At 43.1% G+C, this 19,195-nt stretch overlaps 1 protein-coding gene across 4 annotated transcripts in view; it reads left to right on the forward strand.

The window, feature by feature from the left end:
* Positions 1-19,195, forward strand: part of Nhsl1 (NHS like 1) — a 153,847-nt gene that overhangs the window by 69,725 nt on the left and 64,927 nt on the right. For 3 of the 4 annotated variants that reach the window (XM_045158314.1, XM_045158315.1, XM_045158316.1), the window contains exon 2: positions 18,238-18,390. In XM_045158314.1, the coding sequence (XP_045014249.1) occupies positions 18,238-18,390 (153 nt within the window). Of the gene's footprint in view, positions 1-14,666; positions 15,275-18,237; positions 18,391-19,195 lie in introns of those variants that run through there. The other variant, XM_004651315.2, reaches the window with a different exon arrangement.

Below are 19,195 nucleotides of genomic sequence, written 5' to 3' on the forward strand. Positions count from 1 at the left end.
CTTTCTCTCTGTGTCTGTTGCTCTCAAATAAATAAATAAAAATTTTAAAAAAAAAGTTAACTATTTGTCATAGTCTTGGGAAGTGTGACTTTAGAATCATCCCTTGAAATGAAAGCTTTCCTGAAGGCCGTTGTTGGAAAGTGTCACCTTCTGCCATTATATTGAAGTGGATCTCCTTTATCTTAGCCCTTGCCATTCAATAATGTGGCTGCTAGCTTATTGAATCAGAAATGTTTGACATGGTTATAATTCAGGGCAGTTCTTGAATCTGGGCTTGGTTGCAAGCAGTAGCTAGTTGATGTGCAACCTTCCTCTGCTGGGTTTAAAGGCAAGCGCCACCACTCCAGACATCCACACACGAATTTCTGGAGATATAGTATCAACCTTATGCAAATTTAGTCTCAAAGATTCTTGTACGATGATCTGGCTCTGGTGGGAGAAGACAAGGATATTCTTTTGAGGCCTGACTATAAAGGAAAGCAGTGTGTTCATTTTTACTAGATTACCTCTCATTTTTACATACCTGTTTTTCACTGAGTGTCATGGTGTTCCCTATAGATGGCAGACCTCACTTCATTTTGTTAATTCCTCCCTGTAGCATTTAATTCTTTGTTTTAGGAAATCTCTCTGCTCCCACCCTTTAGTCTATGCTGAAAATTCTACTCAAGTATAGATTACTTAATAGGTTTGGTAACCCCGTCAATCAAGTAGGTCCTTAATACTACCCAATTTTAAAAATATAAGACAGCTCTCAGAGCATTTAGCTAATCCCATGGTTTATCAAGGTAGGATTTCACTCTAGTCTAGGCTGACCTGGAATTCACTCTGTATTCTCAGGATGGCCTTGAACTCACGGTGATCCTCCTACCTCTGCCTCCCGAGTGCTGGGATTAAAGGCATGCGCCACCACACCCAGCTAATCCCATGATTTTTAAATTAGAGCTCTAGGATCATTCCATTATACATTGGCATTTCATTCCACAGTGAAATTTTCTTTTTGTTCCTCAAAGATTTTATATAAATTTTAAAAAAGGGTTGGGCGTAGTGGTTCACACTTGTAATCCCAGCACTCAGGGAGGCAGAGTAGGAGGATCACCATGAGTTCAAGGCCACCCTGAGACTACAGAGTGAATTCTAGGTCAGCCTGGGCTAGAGCAAGACCATGCCTCAAAAAATAAAAATAAAGCATCAGGATTTTTTTCCTTTCAAATTTAAAAATTCATTTACCAGCCAGTTGTGGTGGCACATGCCTTCAATCTCAGCACTTGGGAGGCAGAGGTAGGAGGAGCTTGATGAGTTCAAGGCCACCCTGAGACTCCATAGTGAATTTCAGGTCAGCGTGGACTAGTGTGAAACCCTTCCTCAAAAAAAAAAAAAATTGTTTCTCTTAAATTATGTTTGCTCTTAATATATAACTATATTAAATTTGAAAAGGACAGAAAATACATTTTAATTTTCAAGTAATTGAAAAGCATTCTCTAAGATGTGTTAGACCCTTCTTATGCATTCAGAAAAGGAAAATGAGTTGACTCTGCTCTGCTATGTCCATACACATTATTTCCCCCATGAAAGGAGCCTGTATACACCTCATATGGAATGAATTGTGTAAGTTGTCACTTCTTGGATGGAAGAATTGAGCTATGTGACACCATTAGGAATAACTCAGGTATAAGCAGTGTGCAGTTAATGATATGTCCATTCTCTCCTTGCAAGACACAGCTCACTTTTGAGGAGACTGCCCTTGAAGTAAAATGACATATTTTTAAAATAGTGTTATTAAAACCATGTCAAAGAATGCTTCCTAAGGAAAGCTAACATTTGAATTATTACTTAAGAAATGAGATGTGCCAAGCCGTGCACCAGGAGCCGAGTGTCCGAGTTGGTTAACAGCCTATGCGATGGCGCGGAGGTGGAAGGAAGTGTGGCTCCCCGCCTCACTGGCCCCTTCTCAGGCCCTGCGCTGGGTTTGCTGCAGGCTGCGTGTGTGTGGAAAGAAAGGGGGTAGATTCATGCTCTTTTGAGGTTCTCTGCAGCTGTAATTATAGGAGCCTATTGAAGGCCCCCTTTCTTCACTTTGCATGCAATGCCCTTACATGTCATTCATTCCAACCTCAAGGCCTGTGCCTCCATCAGCCACACTCCATTTCCACCATCTGAGGCCCCACCCTATGCTAGGGAGACTTTGCACCCTTCCGTCCAGGAAGGCCGGCTGAACTTTCAATGCTCTGTCAGCGTGGCTCTTTGTGCATTTTGGATTTTCGATTCGGGGTTTCTCTTTTGGTGGCTTGTTTTCTGTCTGCTTTGCCTCTCATTTGTTCACTGTTGGTCACATGACTGTTGGAGTATGGTGGCTTGTCTACACTGGCCATAGTGGTAGCAGATGTCTTGAGATGGGCTGAACATATGGGAGCAGTGGTACTGGGTTAAATTATTAACTAGGACCCACATGTAGAGTCTAGAGAGAAGGGTGTTTCTTAGCATCCATATTAACTGACAGAGTGGATGCTGGATCAAGTTCCCTCGAAAGAATCAATTTCTTATCATCTCGAAGGTTTCCCTTTCTGCCTCTAGCCATCGCCCAGTCCCATCCTGGTAACAGGAGATTTCCATTTGTGTTTTGCAATGTATTATAAGGCCCATCATTAAACATTAATTCAGAAGCAGAAAAACGGGTCACTGTATCAATGAAGTTCTACGCTGTTGGTGATTTTTAATGTGCCTTTGTGAGATAACTAAAATAATTCTTCATGAGTATCCATCACCAAACACAAGGTTCCATTTTGTGGAAAGCCTTTCTATAATATTACCATTTAAGTGTGTGTGTGTGTGTGTGTGTGTGTGTGTGTGTGTGTTATAAATGGTAATTTTTAGAATCTTCTACAATCTCTTACTAAATAAGTACATTCATTTTGTTTTATTGATCCAGAAGGCTTTTATTATCTGGTGTTTTCCAGGGCTTCCAATGAGAATGAAAAACACAACAAATAAATATATCAAAGCATTTAAAAAGTGTACTTCAAGCATTTAAACCACATAAAGATAATAAGCTAATCTAAATTAGTTATGTATAGTTTTCCATTTTAGTTGTTAAGCTTGATTTTCAAAATAGCATAAAAATTAGCAAGTAGTAAAAGCATTACCTATAGATAAGGTTAGGCTGACGAATTTTCTACTTATACAGCTAAAGTTCCCCTGAGAAATACTTAAACTGATCTTTTTTTGGGGGGGAGGGTTCAAGGTAGGATCTCACTGTAGCTCAGGCTGACCTGGAATTCACTATGTAGTCTTAGGGTGGCTTTGAACTCTTGGCAGTCTTCCTACCTCTGCCTCCTGAGTACTGAAATTAAAGGCGTGCACCACCACGCCTGGCAAACTGATTATTTTTTTAAAGTTTTTTTATTTATAAACACACACACACACACACACACACACACACACACAGAGAGAGAGAGAGAGAGAGAGAGAGAGAGAGAGAGAGAGAGAGAGAGAGAGAGGGAGAGGGTGAGAGAGAATGGGCATGCCAGGGCATCTAGCCAATGCAAGTGACCTCCAGATGTACACCCCACTTTGTACACGTAGCTTTATGTGGGTCCTGCGGAATTGAACCCGGTCGTTAGGTTTTGCAGGCAAACCTAACTCCTGAGCTATCTCCTTCTCACACAGAGATCTTTTAACACATAGCTCTGATCCGAATTCTGTGTCAGGTTTTTCCTTCTCTTTGTCCCTTTTCTAGCCTAGACAAACACCGTAACATTCGTTGATTATGTATTTCATTTTCAGTTAATCAAGACTTCAAAATGCATATCTGTACACACAATGTGTGCCTATGTGTGTAATATGATGTAACCATGCCCCATTTCTAAATGTAATTCCTAGGTATAATATTTTAAAATGTTCTTTTAAAATCATTTTTGTTGGGCTGGAGAGATGGCTTAGCGGTTAAGCGCTTGCCTGTGAAGCCTAAGGACCCCGGTTTGAGGCTCAGTTCCCCAGGTCCCACGTTAGCCAGATGCACAAGGGGGCGCACGCATCTGGAGTTCGTTTGCAGAGGCTGAAAGCCCTGGCCCGCCCATTCTCTCTCTCTCTCCATCTGTCTTTCTCTCTGTGTCTGTTGCTCTCAAATAAATAAAAATAAAAAATAAAAAAAATCATTTTTGTTTAACAGTATGAAAATTTTGGGATTCGATGCCACACTAAGTGTCGTTGATGGTGTGGGGATGGAGACTGTGTTTAGGCATTCTGGGAACGTCCATGGCTCTGTGCTTAGAACACTTATAGTTTCAGCAGATAATCTTTTTTGTTTGTTTTTTTTTTTTAGAGGTAGGGGTTTGCTCTAGCCCAAGTTGACTTGGAATTAGTCTCAGGGTGACTTTGAACTCACAAGTGATCCTCCTACCTCAGCCTCCCATTAAAGGCGTGTGCCACCATGCCTGGCTTTCAGCAGATAATCTGATATTAAGCTTATGCTTTCTAGCTGTGCCAGGGTGAAAGCACAGTGATAACAGAGGCCCTTACTGAATAGCTGAGCCCTGCCCCTGTACTTGGTAGGATCTCGGGCTACGATCACAGGATCTGAGCATGCTTTCTCCTTTCAGGCATTTGTGATTCTTAAAACATAAAATAGATTTGCTATTCTTAATCTAAAATGTTTGAGATTAGAACTGTTTTAAATTTTTATTATTTATTTATCTATCTGAGAGAGTGATAGAGGAAAAGAGAGAGGGAGAAAGAATGAGAACGGGTGCGCCAGGATCTCTAACCACTGCAGATGAACTCCAGATGCACATGTCACCTTGTGCATCTGGCTAATGTGGGTCCCGGGGAATCGAGCCTTGGTCCTGAGGCTTTGCAGGCAAACTCCTTAACCATTAAGTCATCTCTCTAGCCCCTGTCTTAGATTTATAAGGGTTTTTTTTTTTTTTTTCCTTTAGTAGTTGCATATACACAACGAGTTCTTTTGGAACCCAAGTCTAACCATGAAACTCATTTTACTTACTGTGCGCACCCTGTACATATAGCCCAAAGGTAATTTTGTGCAATATTTTTGCACCTCCATTTTGACTCTGATCCATCTCGCGCAGTCAGGCTCAGATTTTAGATTACTTGAGATTTTCAGATTAGGGATGTTCACCTGTATTAATTGTTGGAAATTGGGCGGTAGCCCAAGGGGTTGGGAAGAGTGAATTCTGGCCTCCTTACTTCAGTGTGGATTGTTGCACCAGGGTCCTCCTTTTCTACTGTAGGTCTGTTTAAAGGCAGCCCTGGTCCCTCTGTCCTTAAACTCCTGCAGGGACTCTGCATTCCAGCCTCTGATGGCAAGCAAGGCCCTGCAGTTCTGTCCCCTACCCCTGCCTCCTGGCCTTGCCCGGGTCTCTCTCATTACTCCCCGCAGCACTGTGCAGGGGCATCCACCACGTGTATACACGCTCACCTGTGAATGTTCCCCGGCCATGTCCTGCTGCTGCTTCCCCCCGCCCCCCATCTTTCCTCTTCTCCTGGGCTGTTTGACATCTGTTCCTCTTCTTGATGAAATAAAGGGCCTTCACCATCTTACTAGGAACTTCCTGCTTCTCTCTCTCCCCTTTGGACTTACTCATGGTGCTATTATTTTTATCTTTTTGGGTGTGACTTCCTTACTGAACTATAAACGTCCTAAGAAGGCCAAATGTGAACTATGAACTTCCTAAGAAAACCAGATGACCAATGGCGTGTGTGTCTCTGTAGGGTGGGGGCGGTCAGGTCTAAAGCCTTGTTCATGCTAGGTATGCACTTTACCGTTGATGAGCTACATCCCAGGTCTTTGTTTTGTAAAAATACATTTTTAAATTTATCTGTGGTGGGGGGGAGAAAGAATGGGTACACCAGAGCCTCCTGCCACTGCAAAAACTCCAGATGCATGTGTCACCTTGTGCATCTGGCTTTACGTAGGAATCAAACCCAGATCGTCAGGCTTTGCAAATAAGTGCCTTTAACCTCTGAGCCATCTCTCCAGCCCAGCTCTTTGCTTTCTGAGACGAAGACTCACAGTGTAGCCCAGTTTGACTTTCAACTCTTGATTCTCTTGCCTCCATCTCCCAAGTGTTGGCATGACAAGAATGCACCACGGAGCCCAGAACAATAACCGTCCGTAATTCACTTTTAACCTGGACACCTAACACAAGGCGGCCAACAAGTACTCGGTACAAAATGACTAAACGATTGGGCATAAAGTGTGCAATTCGAGTTAACATTTTCAGGATATGCATTTAGCATACCATTTCTTTCCTGTTATATTGGATATGCCTACTCCTGGGAAATAGATAACTGTAGAAGTTACCAAATGAGTCCTGGAAGAAAATTGTTTTTACTTGTGATTTGCCTCACTGTGTTGCCCAGGTTGTTCTGAACTTGAATTCCTGGGTGTAATATGAACCCTCTTGCCTTCTGAGTAGCTGAAACTAGAGACACACATCCCCAAATATGGCCTAGAGGAAAAACTTTTAAGTGTGACCCCAATCACAAAAACGTTGGAGCTTTACAAATAAGGATATACATATTATAAGATAATAGTGAAAATAGAAATATAGAACTTTGGCTAAGCCATTAGCATTATTCAAACAATGTATAGCTTTGTTTTGCAACATGTGAGAATAATTTTTGAGAACAGATCTGCTGTGAAATATTTTACCTTTTTTGAGGTAGGAGCTCTGAAATATTTTCCGTATTTATGTGTTCAAAAATTCTTATGTAAGATATACTCGTTTGAATGGACTAATTCAAGATGTCTTTTCAAAACTTGCTGTGCAGTTTTCTCATTCTTTAGTAGAATTAAATTGTCTGGTTGATTGAATAAAAAAAAAATCATAATGACTGTAGCCTTTAAAAAGTAAGAAAGTGGGCTGGAGAGATGGCTTAGCGGTTAAGCGCTTGCCTGTGAAGCCTAAGGACCCCGGTTCGAGGCTCAGTTCCCTAGGTCCCACGTTAGCCAGATGCACAAGGGGGCGCACGCGTCTGGAGTTCGTTTGCAGAGGCTGGAAGCCCTGGCGCGCCCATTCTCTCTCTCTCCCTCTATCTGTCTTTCTATCTGTGTCTGTCGCTCTCAAATAAATAAATAAATAAATAAAAATTAAAAAAAAAAAAAGTAAGAAAGTTCCTAAGAAGTAATTTGGGAGAAAGCAAACAGCTGTAAGTTAGATGCACTACAAAGAAAATGTGAGGGCTGGAGGGATGGCTTAGCGGTTAAGGTGCAAAGCCAACGGATCTAAGTTCAATTCCCTAGGACCCATGTTAGCCAGTTGCACAAGGGGGCACAGGCGTCTGGAGTTTGTTTGCAGTGGCTGGAGGCCCTTGAGTACCCATTCTCTCTCTCCCTTTCTCTGTCAAATAAATAAATAAAAATATTTTTAAAGAATAATGTGAGATTTGAGTAAAGGATAGCAATATGGGACTGAAGGACAGACAGCTGGAATGTAGAGGGGGTGAGTGTGGCACAGTGTTTGAAGGCAGTAGCTTACGCCACGCCATGGGTGAGCAGGCTTTTTCTCAGAAGGTCCAGGTAGGAACTATCTCTGGTTTGGAGACCTCACCTGTAAGCAGTTCTGTCTATTCAGCTTTGCTGTTGAGGCTGAAGAGCAGCTTTGTCTTGTATCAGTACATGGGTGCAGCAATGTCCATGATAGCTTTTATGATTGACACTGGAATTTGAATTGCATACATGTTCGCTTGTTAGGACAAATTCTTTTTTATTTTTCTCTTCCTTTTCTTCTTTTCTTTCCCTCCCTTCCCCTCCCCTCCCCTCCCCTCCTCTCCCCTCCCCTTCCCTTCCCTTGAATGAGATCCAGGGCCCCAGCCACTGCAGTTAAACTCCAGGTGCATGTGCCACCTTGTGCATCTGGCTCACAAGGGTCCTGGGGAATTGAACCTGGGTCCTTTAGCTTTATAGTCAAGTACCTTAACCTCTGAGCCATTGCTCCAGCCCTTCCTTTTTCTTTTAAACACTTATAAACAGGCTGTCTTGATTTGGCCTAAGAGCAGTTATTTGCTAACTTTTGCCTTATAACCCCCAAATCATTCATGTTTTTTTTTGGGGGGGGGGTTGTTGTTGTTTGTTTTTGGTTTTTCAAGGTAGGGTCTCACTCTAGTCCAGGCTGACCTGGAATTCACTATGGAGTCTCAGGGTGGCTTCAAACTCACGGTGATCCTCCTACCTCTGCCTCCCCAGTGCTGGGATTAAAGGCGTGCGCCACCACGCCTGCTTCATTCATGTTTTAAGGAGGCATAAAATAAATAAAGTAAAATTCACAGAACATGAGCTAGATTTGGTGGGGAGCAGGGATGCCGCTTGCATAGAGTGTTCTACTACTGACGCGTGTCCCAGCCTGAAGCCTAGGTTCTTAGAAGCTTGGTGAGAGGTTGCTAGATTTTAGATGCTGCACACTCAAATGTAGGAAAGGGATTAGCGTGCTCTGATGTCTCTGCAGAAGAGTTCCAGAGCCGGGTTGTTAGCAGCATATGAGTCTAAAGATGAGGAGAGGGCCTGGGGAGTAAAGTGCTTGCCTCATAGGCGTGCAGATCTGAATTTGAGCCTCAGTGTCCATGTAAATGCCTGATATGTGGTGCACACCTGTGACCCCAGCTCTGGGGCTGTGGTGTCAGGAGGATCCCTGACCAGCCACTTTAGCCTCATGGAGCTCCAGGCCATTGAGAGACCCTGTCTCAGAAGACACCTGAGCTTTTCCTCTGGCCTCCACGTACACATGTGGCTACATGGCAGGTACGTCCACACACATGCAAACATACCTGCATACCCACCACATATACATGCAAGGCAAAAATGAAAGTTTAAAGAAAAAGGTGAGGAGAGAGAAAGCAATCCTTGGTATTAGCCAGAAGTTCACCGATGGCCACTGGAAAAGCTTTATATAAAGCTATATTAGAGAGGGCTAGAGAGAGAGATCAATAGTTAAAGGCACTTGCTTGCAAAGCCTGAAGGCCTGGGTTTGATTCCCCGGTACCCACGTAAAGCCAGGTGCACAAAGTGGCACCTAAGTCTGGAGTTGATTTACAGCAGCATGAGGCCTTGGTGTACACATTCTCTCTCCCCTCGTCCCCCGCCCTGCAAAGAAATGAATAAATAAGTAAATAAAATGTTTTTTTTTTTTATAAAAAGCCATTTGAATTTTAGGAGACAGCAATGGTGTAGAGTGAGTGAACAGTTTCCGAGGAGCTGCTGTATAACTGTGAGACAAGTAACAAAATAACTACCATGTCAGCTCAGCTGGTTCCCCACTGTTAAAACACGACTTGGCTAAGCTTAAGGCTGCTTAGCCGTTTCCTGAGGTTTTATTCATTTATTTAACCAACACATATGCTTACCACATACCAGGCAGTGCTCCAAGGAATTTATCAATAGGTATGCTTTAAATTCTTCTAATAATATTGTGATGAAAATACTGTTATTACCTCTAGCATACAGCTGAGCAAACCAAAGCCCCGGTGGCTTCTCTAGTCAGTGACCAATGTCCTGGGGGACATGGCTGCGGAATCGGAGTCTTCACTCTTATGCTGAGCTGTCAGGATTTCAGTGGCTAGGATATTGCATTTTTGCTTCAGCTGTTGTTGATAGGGCAGGCTAAAATTGGAATAGGAAATACCATGGGCTAATCATATATTTTGTGGAAAGTATAAATGGAGAGACTTTTTTAATACTAGACATTTTCCTTAAATAAACCATGACAGTGAGACATGCAAATTCTGTGATTAACATACAAAGAGATGATAGTGGAGAGAACTTTACAATTATTAATCTTTCCAATGTAATATATAATACAGTTAATATACTTGATAACTGACTTTGTTTATTGCCTGAAGACCTAGAGTTAGGGAGTCATAAGACAGTTTGGAACAGTACATGGAGGATGAGGTGTCCCTAGCTCCTGGGCTAGAAGCCTGCTTCCCACCCTAGGTCCACCACTGGCTGATGCATAACCAAATAGGGGCTTTGTTTTTCCACAACCATGGCTACTTACAATCAAACAGCAGTGAGTGAGAAAGGACAGTGTTCCAGGCATGAGTCTTGTAGCAGTTCATCTTCGACAAAGAGAAAGATTATTGTAGACTTGGAGGATCGGGACCATCTCTCCCAGTGAGAAATGGCCTATCTTGAAAATGAGAGCCAATAGATTCATTATTGTGTTTGTTTTATACAATCCATTCAGGTTTTGATTCACACCCCTCCATTATTTCAGCGAAGACCACCGTAACTTATGTTTCAAATGAGAAGACCTGTCCACTTCCCTTTACAAAGCTGCCTTTGGTCATGCTCCATCCATTGCATGTACCACTGATAGAGATGAAGAGCAAGGCAGTCTTCCTTTGTAGTTAGTTTATTAGTTAATCAGTCAGCTAGTTAGTTATGGACACAGGCCCCCAAAACAGAGATGCCAACCTGCCCTGGCAAGACTAGAAGGGAACTGCAGGCTGACTCAATATGATGATTCCTGGGTTTTCCTTCTAAGAAATCTTCATTTATTTGTTTGTTTTCCCACTTTAGAGTCTCACTGTAGCTCAGGGTGACCTGAAGTTCATAGTGTAGTTTCAGGCTGGCCTCAAACTCATAGTGGTCCTCTGACCTCTGTGTGGTGGTTTGATTCAGGTGTCCCCCATAAACTTAGGTGTTCTGAATGCTAGATTTCCAGCTGATGGAGACTTGGGAGTGAACGCCTCCTGGAGGCAGTGTATTGTTGGGGCCAGGCTTATGGCTGTTATGGCCAGTTTCCCCTTGCCACTGTTTGGCACACTCTCCTATTGGTATTGGCCACCTTAATGTTGGCCAGAGGGTGATGTCCACGCTCTGCTTATGCCTTCATTTCCCCCTGCCATCATGGAGCTTCCCCTCGAGTCTATAAGCCAAAATAAACCCCTTTTTCCCCAAAAGTTGCCCTTGGTCAGGTGATTCCTGCCAGCAAGGCGACCCTGACTGTGACAGTAAAGTTGGTACCGAGAGTGGTGTTGCTGCTAGGTACCTGACTGTGTGGCTTAGGCTGATTTTCAAGAGGAATGTGGAAGGATTTGAAATCTTAGCCTAAAAAATGCCTTGCAGTGCTCTAAGTACAGCCTGATGGACTATTCTGGTCAGAGTTGAAAGACCTGAATGCAGTAAGAACTATGGACTGTGAGGTGTGGCTCATGAGGGTGAGAAAGAGTTTTGCATGGACTGGACTAGAAGCTGTTTGTGTGAGAGGCTTGCTGTTATGGCCACGTCCTGAGAACTTGTGTAGGGTTGCACTGTGTAGAAATGGACTGGTGTGAGCAGATGGATATGGCACAGAAATGAAATCCTTGGGCTGAAATTTCTGTCCATTCAGCTGCAATATATGGGAGATTACAACTTTTGAGATCGGGCCAGCTGACCTGCACTGGGGCAACAGAAAGAATGTAGACTCTTTGAAGGGGCCTGAGTGCTCAAGAAGTTTTGTCCTGTTCTTCAAAGTCTGCTTAATTTCCCCCTGGATTAACAAATTGGCACTCTACCTGGTATTATGGAGCATAAGAAATGCAGGCAAGAGAGGGTCATTGAGTTTGCAGCACAGTCTTATGTTTTGGAAACAGTCACAGACACTATCAAACAGGTTTGCTGGTTGCCTGCGTGGAAACACAATGGAGCCGTGAGGATGGACCTTGGGTTGCAGTGGAGACCCAGTGGAGATGCCAGGACCATGAGATGGCTGCTAAGGAAAGCTGCCGGCCTCAGATGAGGTTTTCCAGGACTGTGAGTAGCCTAGCTGGAGGGGAAAAATTGAAATTCCAGAGACTTGCTGGTTAGAATTATCGGACTTGGAGATTTGTCACTGACTAGAGTTGTTGGACTTGGAACTACAGAGTTTGATGTTTGCCCTGGTTGATTTAAATCTTGTATTAGCTGAATATTTCTTTGCTATGCCCAGTGCCATCTTTTGCAGTGTGAATGAGTATTCTGTACCATTACACATTTTGGGGGGATTTGTTTTTATGTCTCAGTTTAAAGGCCTTGGATTATGGGGATGTTTGAACATCAGTAGGACTGATTAAAAAAATGAGGACTCATTACCATGGGATATATTTTATAATCATGAAAAATGTTAATAAAAATTAAAAAAAATGAGGACTCAAAAAAATTAAAAAATTTTTTTGTTTATTTATTTGAGAGCAACAGACAGATAGAGAGAATGGGTGCTCCAGCCATTGCAAATGAACTCCAGATGTGTGTGTCCCTTGTGCATCTGGCTAACGTGGGTCCTGGGGAATTAAGCCTTGAACCGGCATCCTTAGGCTTCACAGGCAAGCGTTTAACCGCTAAGCCATCTCTCCAGCCCCGAAATTGGGACTTCTAAAATTGGACTGAATGCATTGCAGTGCACGTCATGATGGTTATCAGTTTATGGGGGCCTGGGGCGGAATGTGGTGATTTAATTCATGTGTTCCCAATTAACTTAGCCATTCTGAATGCTAGGTTCCCAGCTGATGAGATTTGGGAATTAACACCTCCTGGAAGCAGTGTGTTGTTGGGGGCGGGAGGGATTGTGGTAGTGGTTATAGGCCTGACTGCAGCCCTCTGCCTCCTGTGCGCTGCGATGCTGGGATTAAAGGTGCGTGCCTCCGTATCCGACGTTAGGAAACCTTTTCAGGGGCTCTTTGTTGCTGCTGGTGGTGGTCATGGTATGCTTTTTCTGAGTCTGTGCTCTCATCTCTGCCACACCAGGCAGTCTTCCCTATGCACTTAGACTCAACCAATGAAATACATCCCAACTAGGTCCCTCATTTATATCTCCCAAGATCATAAGAAAATCTGATTCTGGTTGCCATGCACAGGGCCCCTCCTAGCTTGGAAGTGTTCCTGCTTTACTTTTTTCCTGTACTCTTAAGTCTTTCATAATCTAACCCCTTTGTGTCTGTGCGCGTCAATTCTTTGCTAGTCATGCGACCAGAGTTGGTGAGCCACTAGCTTGAGGAGTTAAGGCGTCCTATGCTCTACCCTCTAAACCACCGTCCATCTAGACCCCAGAGGGGCTTCGTGGCTCTCAACATCGGTTAACATCACTGCCTGGCCAACCACATAACTGAGTGTTTTGTTAAACAACGTAAGCCCACTGAGAATGGGGGTCAAACCTGTTCTGTTCAAGGAAGGATCCCACCTGAGTGAAAGAGCAGCCGGTGTAGTAGGTTCGCAGTGTTTATCTTGCTAATGGATGCACCTGTGTTTGCAGGCGGCACACACAAAAAGCTGTGTGTTGTGTAGGATTGCACTTGTCTAAGACCTGCTGTCTTGAAATAACAGTCTGTTTTCAGAGGGCAGTGTGCATGGTCACACTTAAGCCCCCAGGCTTGTAGATTGTAAACCAGGAGTATTTCTGCTCAGAATCCTTCCTCTCTCTAATGTAATAAGTGAAGCAAGGTCACTGTTGCTGATAAATTTTCCAAAGGGGAACTTTGCTCGAAAGTTAAGACAGCTGTATAATCTGATGTAGTCTTAGTTGTTACTCATTTGCCATCTAGCAACGTAATGACTTTTAACTCAAGCTAAGGCGAAGATGAAAGACACACATTGGAAGGCTGCGGTGATACGTACAATATGTTAGTTTCTTTGTTGTTTTGGTTGCTTATGTTGTTGAAAAGTAAGGTTAAAGAAATAAAAGGATTTGAGAAGACATCATTACAAAGTTTTCCCTAGAGGAAGCCCCTTATATAAACTTTTATTCTTTGACTGAAAGCCTTTGTTATAAACTAAATGTTTTGAATTAGTCAGTTATTACATTTTTCCATTTAGTTACAAGTCTGGCCCAAAGCTATGAAATAAGAGGTCTTTTTAAATTGCTTCACACACTTTTTTTTTTTTTTTTTTTTTCATGAAGTGAAGTGGTGAAGTGGGGTGAGATGTAAGGGGCTTTTCCTTTGTCCTCTTTTATACTTCCTGCTCTGTGTGTTGCTTCCATCCCTTCCTTTTATTTCTTTTTTGGTTTTTTTTGGTAGGGTCTCGCTCTAGCTCAGGCTGACCTGGACTTCACTATGTAGACTCAGGGTGGCCTCGAACTCACAACGATCCTCCTACGTCTGCCTCCCCAGTGCTGGGATTAAAGTGTTCGCCACCACGCCTGGCTTATATTTTTCTAGTACCTACTCATCTCTCTCCATCTGCCTTTGTCTTCTTTCCCCAGTCCAGTAGGCAAAAGAACCAGATCTCTGTACAGCAGATTTAAGTTAAAGAGACTATAACCCAATGTTTACTAGGGAGAACTATTGTGAAATTGTTTAAAAAAAAAAAAAAACAGGCTTGTAGGTGATAATTTACATCTAAAATAAAGTTTAAAGTGATTAGGTTATTTATGTGAGTTCTCATTGTGGAGTAGGGAAGTTTTTCTGTTTGTTTTTGAATAGTTTTGTCAGCTAGATGCAAATTAAAACATCCTGTGGAAGACCCAGGCTGATTCTCAATCACTGGCAAACAGTAGAGACGGGCACCCTTATTTGCATAAAAATGCAATCAAGTCATCTTTCCCAGCTCCTTGGAGATTCTATTCTAAACATTTACTCATTTACTACTTATAAAAGTTCCCTCCCTCCTTGTGGGAGGCAGAGAAGGGGCGTGGTCAGGAAACAATGGTGGGCTCTTTCTCCCCTGTTTCAGTTCACACCCCATGCCCCCAGGATTAGCTGGATGGTCACAGAGCCAACATGGAATTGCTCTCAGACTTGCTGGCTCCTGTAAAAAGATCTGGATCCTCGAAGTGGCTTAGTGAAAATGGGGGACTCATTTGTTTCATCATGACCTGACTTCCGTTGAGGAAAATCTGCAGTTATTTTTGTGGACCCTAGAGAGGAGAAACTTTGGATGTGTGGGGAGAAAATGGCTCGTGCGAGCGTGGAGGCAGAAATCCTGCTGTGTCTCTCATGCAAATGAGGATGATGATTGGCTTTCTCTTCCCCTGCCTGTTGTCACTGGCTGCTCCCAGCCCTAAAGATTAGGTTTCAGTGGGAGTTTTTCAGGTTCAAGGACTGCTAATGGTTTGTAACCGCCTGACAATAAACTCGACCTCGGAGTAAGAGCAGCCCAGGCAGACAGATGTCAGTGGATAAGGGACCTGAGGAAGAAAGTTAAAGAGTGTGGAGCAGAACAGCACAGCTTGCCACCTGCCTGCTGGACCTAACTAAGCCTCTAACTTTGGGACTTACATTTCTAAACCCCATGCGGGTGCCCTGGAAATGGTGGTGTTCATTAACGCAAAGATTAAGTCTTTCATTAAACTTTTTAAGAAGAAATGTAAGTAGTTTTTTTTTCTTCTATAGTTGTGTGTGTGTGTGTGTGTGTGTGTGTGTGTGTGTACACGTGTGTATACACATGTACTCCTTCGTCCTTTTGAGTGAGGTTAGAGTGGAACAGCATGATTAGACTTTGTTAAACTCCATTCTATGCCTGGTGATTGAAGCACCTCACGCTTTTGTGACTATCGGTGTGATAGCATTATGTGATTCTTAGCACGCCTTATTTATTTATGGTCGGGATTTTAAGTGAGTTTGTTTCTTTGTACTTCTCAAAACAAGGCCTTTATGGAAGGGGGGGAATCCTCCTTGTATTGACTTTGCTGGTCTTGACATACAGTGTATGTTTCTGAGTGTGCCTGAGGTAAAAAGTCGCTGTGGAATGTGGCACAAACTTTTGATGGAGATGATCCTCTGAAACCCCATTTAAGAGCTCCGGGACCAACTGTCTAGACAGACCAGCGAGTGCTGTAAATCGCTGCGCTTTTGTGCTGTGGCGTGGTGCGGACTTCCTGTCGGCTTAAATTTCGGTGATCGAGGTGCTTCTTTGGTCCCTTGGAAACATAGTTTTACAGTGGCACAGCTTCATTTTTGCAGTTATTGGCTTATTTCAGGACACCTTAGTGTAGCTTTCTGGTCAGTGACTGAGCGGGGTCTCTGTCAACAGGTTTTAGGGACAGCAGCAAGGAACGCTCTGGACTCATTTTCTGCATGGTTGGGGGTGGGGGGGCTGCCTTTGGAGGGACAGATCAGAATCGACCCTGGCGAGAGGGAGGTACACCAGCAAAGAGACAAGGGCTCCTTCAGAGCCAGCTGGTGGCTGATTGCTGGGGCTGATGGCACGATACTCAGACTCAGGTGCCATTAATTGGATTGGATTTGTAATTGGCAAAGAGGAAAAGTTTCAGTTTTCTAACTATGAGGTGTGGTAGTTAAATCTTTAAAATAGTGGGCATCAGCAGAAAAAAACACTGTAACAAGCTCTGGATATGCTTTGGGGGACCTTGTGTACTTCCCTCTGCGTTGTGCATAAAGTGAAGAGAGGTCTTTTGGACGTTACCTATGAAAATTGATGGTATTGGGCACCATGTAAAACCTTTGTTCAACAAGAGAGTACACACAGCATTAGGTGCTTTTGTCAAACCTTGTAAGGCAGAAAACAGGGCATTTCTGTTTTTAACTTGGTGTCTGGTTCTCAATGCTTATTTTCCAATTTAGCGTTTGTGGAGAACGGAGCATGCTTTAAGCAGAGAATTACTCTTCTCAGATGCATAAGATTCTAAATTTAGTAGCTATAGGAAAGATGATTATGGGGTGGCTTGCAGGAGGTCTAAGGAAGGTATAGTTCCTTCATGGAGATGGTTTGAATTTGGGGGGCGCTCCTGCCGGGTGTGGTTGCTCATGACTTTTATTCTAGCACTCTGGAGGCTGAGATAGAAGGATCCCCTTGAGTTCAAGGCCATCCTGAGACGACATAGTGAATTCCAGGTCAGCCTGGGCTGAGTGAGACCCTACCTTGAAAAATCAAAAAAAAATAAAAAATAAAAAAGGTTGAGAACGTGAAGTTGGGGCTCCCATTGTTGCTGCCACAACCTTGCCTTACCACTATTACTCTGATTGGTCTTTATAATAATTGTACTAACTTAACTATGGCGTGTGCTTAGTTAATTTTAAATAGGTTTAAATAGATTCGTTAGTTCGTTTTGTTCCCATGTTACTCTGCGAGTGTCTTTTATGGCCTGGTTTGCAGGTACCTGCCGTGTTCTTTGGATTCCTCTAGTATAGGTCAGGGTCCGGGAACACTTGCCTCTGACTCATAATTCTAACGTCTGCTGGCTTTAGAGAAGTTAGACTTGGCACCTTGAATAAACGCCTCAGTCCAAGGGCTTCCTCATACACTTCTCTAGTTCCTCTTATGCAGGAGGTATGCGTCAGGTAGACAGAAACAGTTTTTAAATTGCTCATTAATTAGTTTAGGTGCTGTTGACTTCATTTCTCCACTTGTATTCCACTTAGATTATTTTGTCAAGAAACAAGAGACAGAGAGGTTCTAGCTAACCTTAGGAGGATTAATGGAAAGTTATCTTAGACATTCATCTTTGTCATGGATTGGTTCTTATTTTCCCTTGTAATGTTTTGGACTCCTTCATGTTGGAAAAGTTAATCGAATTGGATTGTGTTGGAAAAAGTCAATTGCATTATAATTTTTAATATGAAAGTATTCCATGGAAGCAATTAATGAAGGTTTTACAGCTCTGATGGATCTCATGTCTATCAGCCATGCCATTTAAAGGTTTAAATTGAATATTTATAGTATTTTTTAGGTTAATTGAGTTTATAACAGTAATATTTTAAAGTAATGCTGTAGAGGGGCAATATTTGATCTCAGCCTCCTGGGAGATCTTTTTTCTATCACAGTTATGTCATGATAAATGGTGCAATAGCATTAAACAGTTGAATACCAGGGATTTGTTGTGGGTGGGGTTGAGGAAGAATGGGAGACTAACACGGAAGCAGGAGGAGGACCTAACACTGGGAAGCAGTGCCCTGAGCAAACGAATCTGTGAGCAGGAGCCCACTGAGTGCTCAATGGGCACCGTGAGCATTTCCTTTACACACAGAATCAGGAGGGCAAGACCCCAGCAGTCTGAGAGTAAATCTCACCCGCATTTGCTTCTTTGCTCCTGGCTGGTTCTGACCTGCGCATGTGTGAGACATCAAGAACTTACCATTTTTTGTTTTTCTTTTTCTGTTTGAAAGAGTCTCACTGTGTAACCCAGACCCTATAGGTAACTTAGGCAGGCATTGAACTCATGGAAGTTCTTCTGCCTCAGCCATTTTGGGTGTTGGGATTACAGGCATGGGCTACCACCATGCCCGGCAGCCAAGACTATATCTTAATGTAACAGACTCGGAGCCAGTGAAGCTTAATTTGACGAGCAAATCTATTCTTTTTCTCTCTAGCGGTTTCCAACCTAGATGAGGAGAGTCGATGGACTGTCCACTACACCGCACCATGGCACCAGCAGGAGAACGTGTTCCTTCCCACCACGAGACCCCCCTGTGTCGAGGACCTGCATCGCCAAGCCAAGCTCAACCTCAAATCCGTGCTGAGGGGTAAGATGGCCTTCTGCCTGGGCTCCCTGTTCTGGCCTTGCTGACTGTTTAGGACTAACAGCACACCTGTGATCACTGTTGTACAACTTCATAAATACAACAGAACGCCTACAATGTTGTGATCTTCAAATACCCATGTCTGCCCAGAAACCCTTTAACCTTTATCTTGTTTAAACCACCAGTACCAATTGCATCCAGATAGACCCCTGCAGACTTAGAAATTTTGCCATTCCTCTTTAAAAACTATTGTATAAGTATCAAGGGCAAATTGTTAAAGCTGTTTACTTTTTAAAAAATTATTTATTTGTTTGTTTGTTTATGTGTGTGTGAGAGAGAAAGAGAGAATGGGCATGTGAAAGACTCCTGCTGCTGCAGAGGAACTCCAAACACACGCACCATTTGGTCATCTGGCTTTACGTGTGTACGTTCTGGCGAATTGAACCCAGGCTGCAGGATTTGTAAGCAAGTGCCTTTAAGCACTGAGCAATCTCCCCAGGCCACTGGCACGTGGTTTTTTTTTGGGGGGGGGGGTAATCATACATGTATAAAATGTGCTTTCACCCTATTCACCCCTCCATTAATCCTCTCACCTCTCTTTCACTTCCACTAAACCTCCTTCTACCTCAATTAATCCTCTTTCTTATCTTTCTGTCTTAAAAATTTACTGTCTTTATTTTCTGCTGACCCATTGAGTTAAATTAGGGCTACTTGCATAAGCATGTAAGCATGGGTAGGCTTGATTTACTGGTGTATAATAACCAATTTACCAGTGGCTACACCACTAAAATCATGGCTCCTCCTCCCC

This window comes from Jaculus jaculus, chromosome 9 (assembly GCF_020740685.1).
Source record: "Jaculus jaculus isolate mJacJac1 chromosome 9, mJacJac1.mat.Y.cur, whole genome shotgun sequence".
Classification (NCBI taxonomy): Eukaryota; Metazoa; Chordata; class Mammalia; order Rodentia; family Dipodidae; genus Jaculus; species Jaculus jaculus.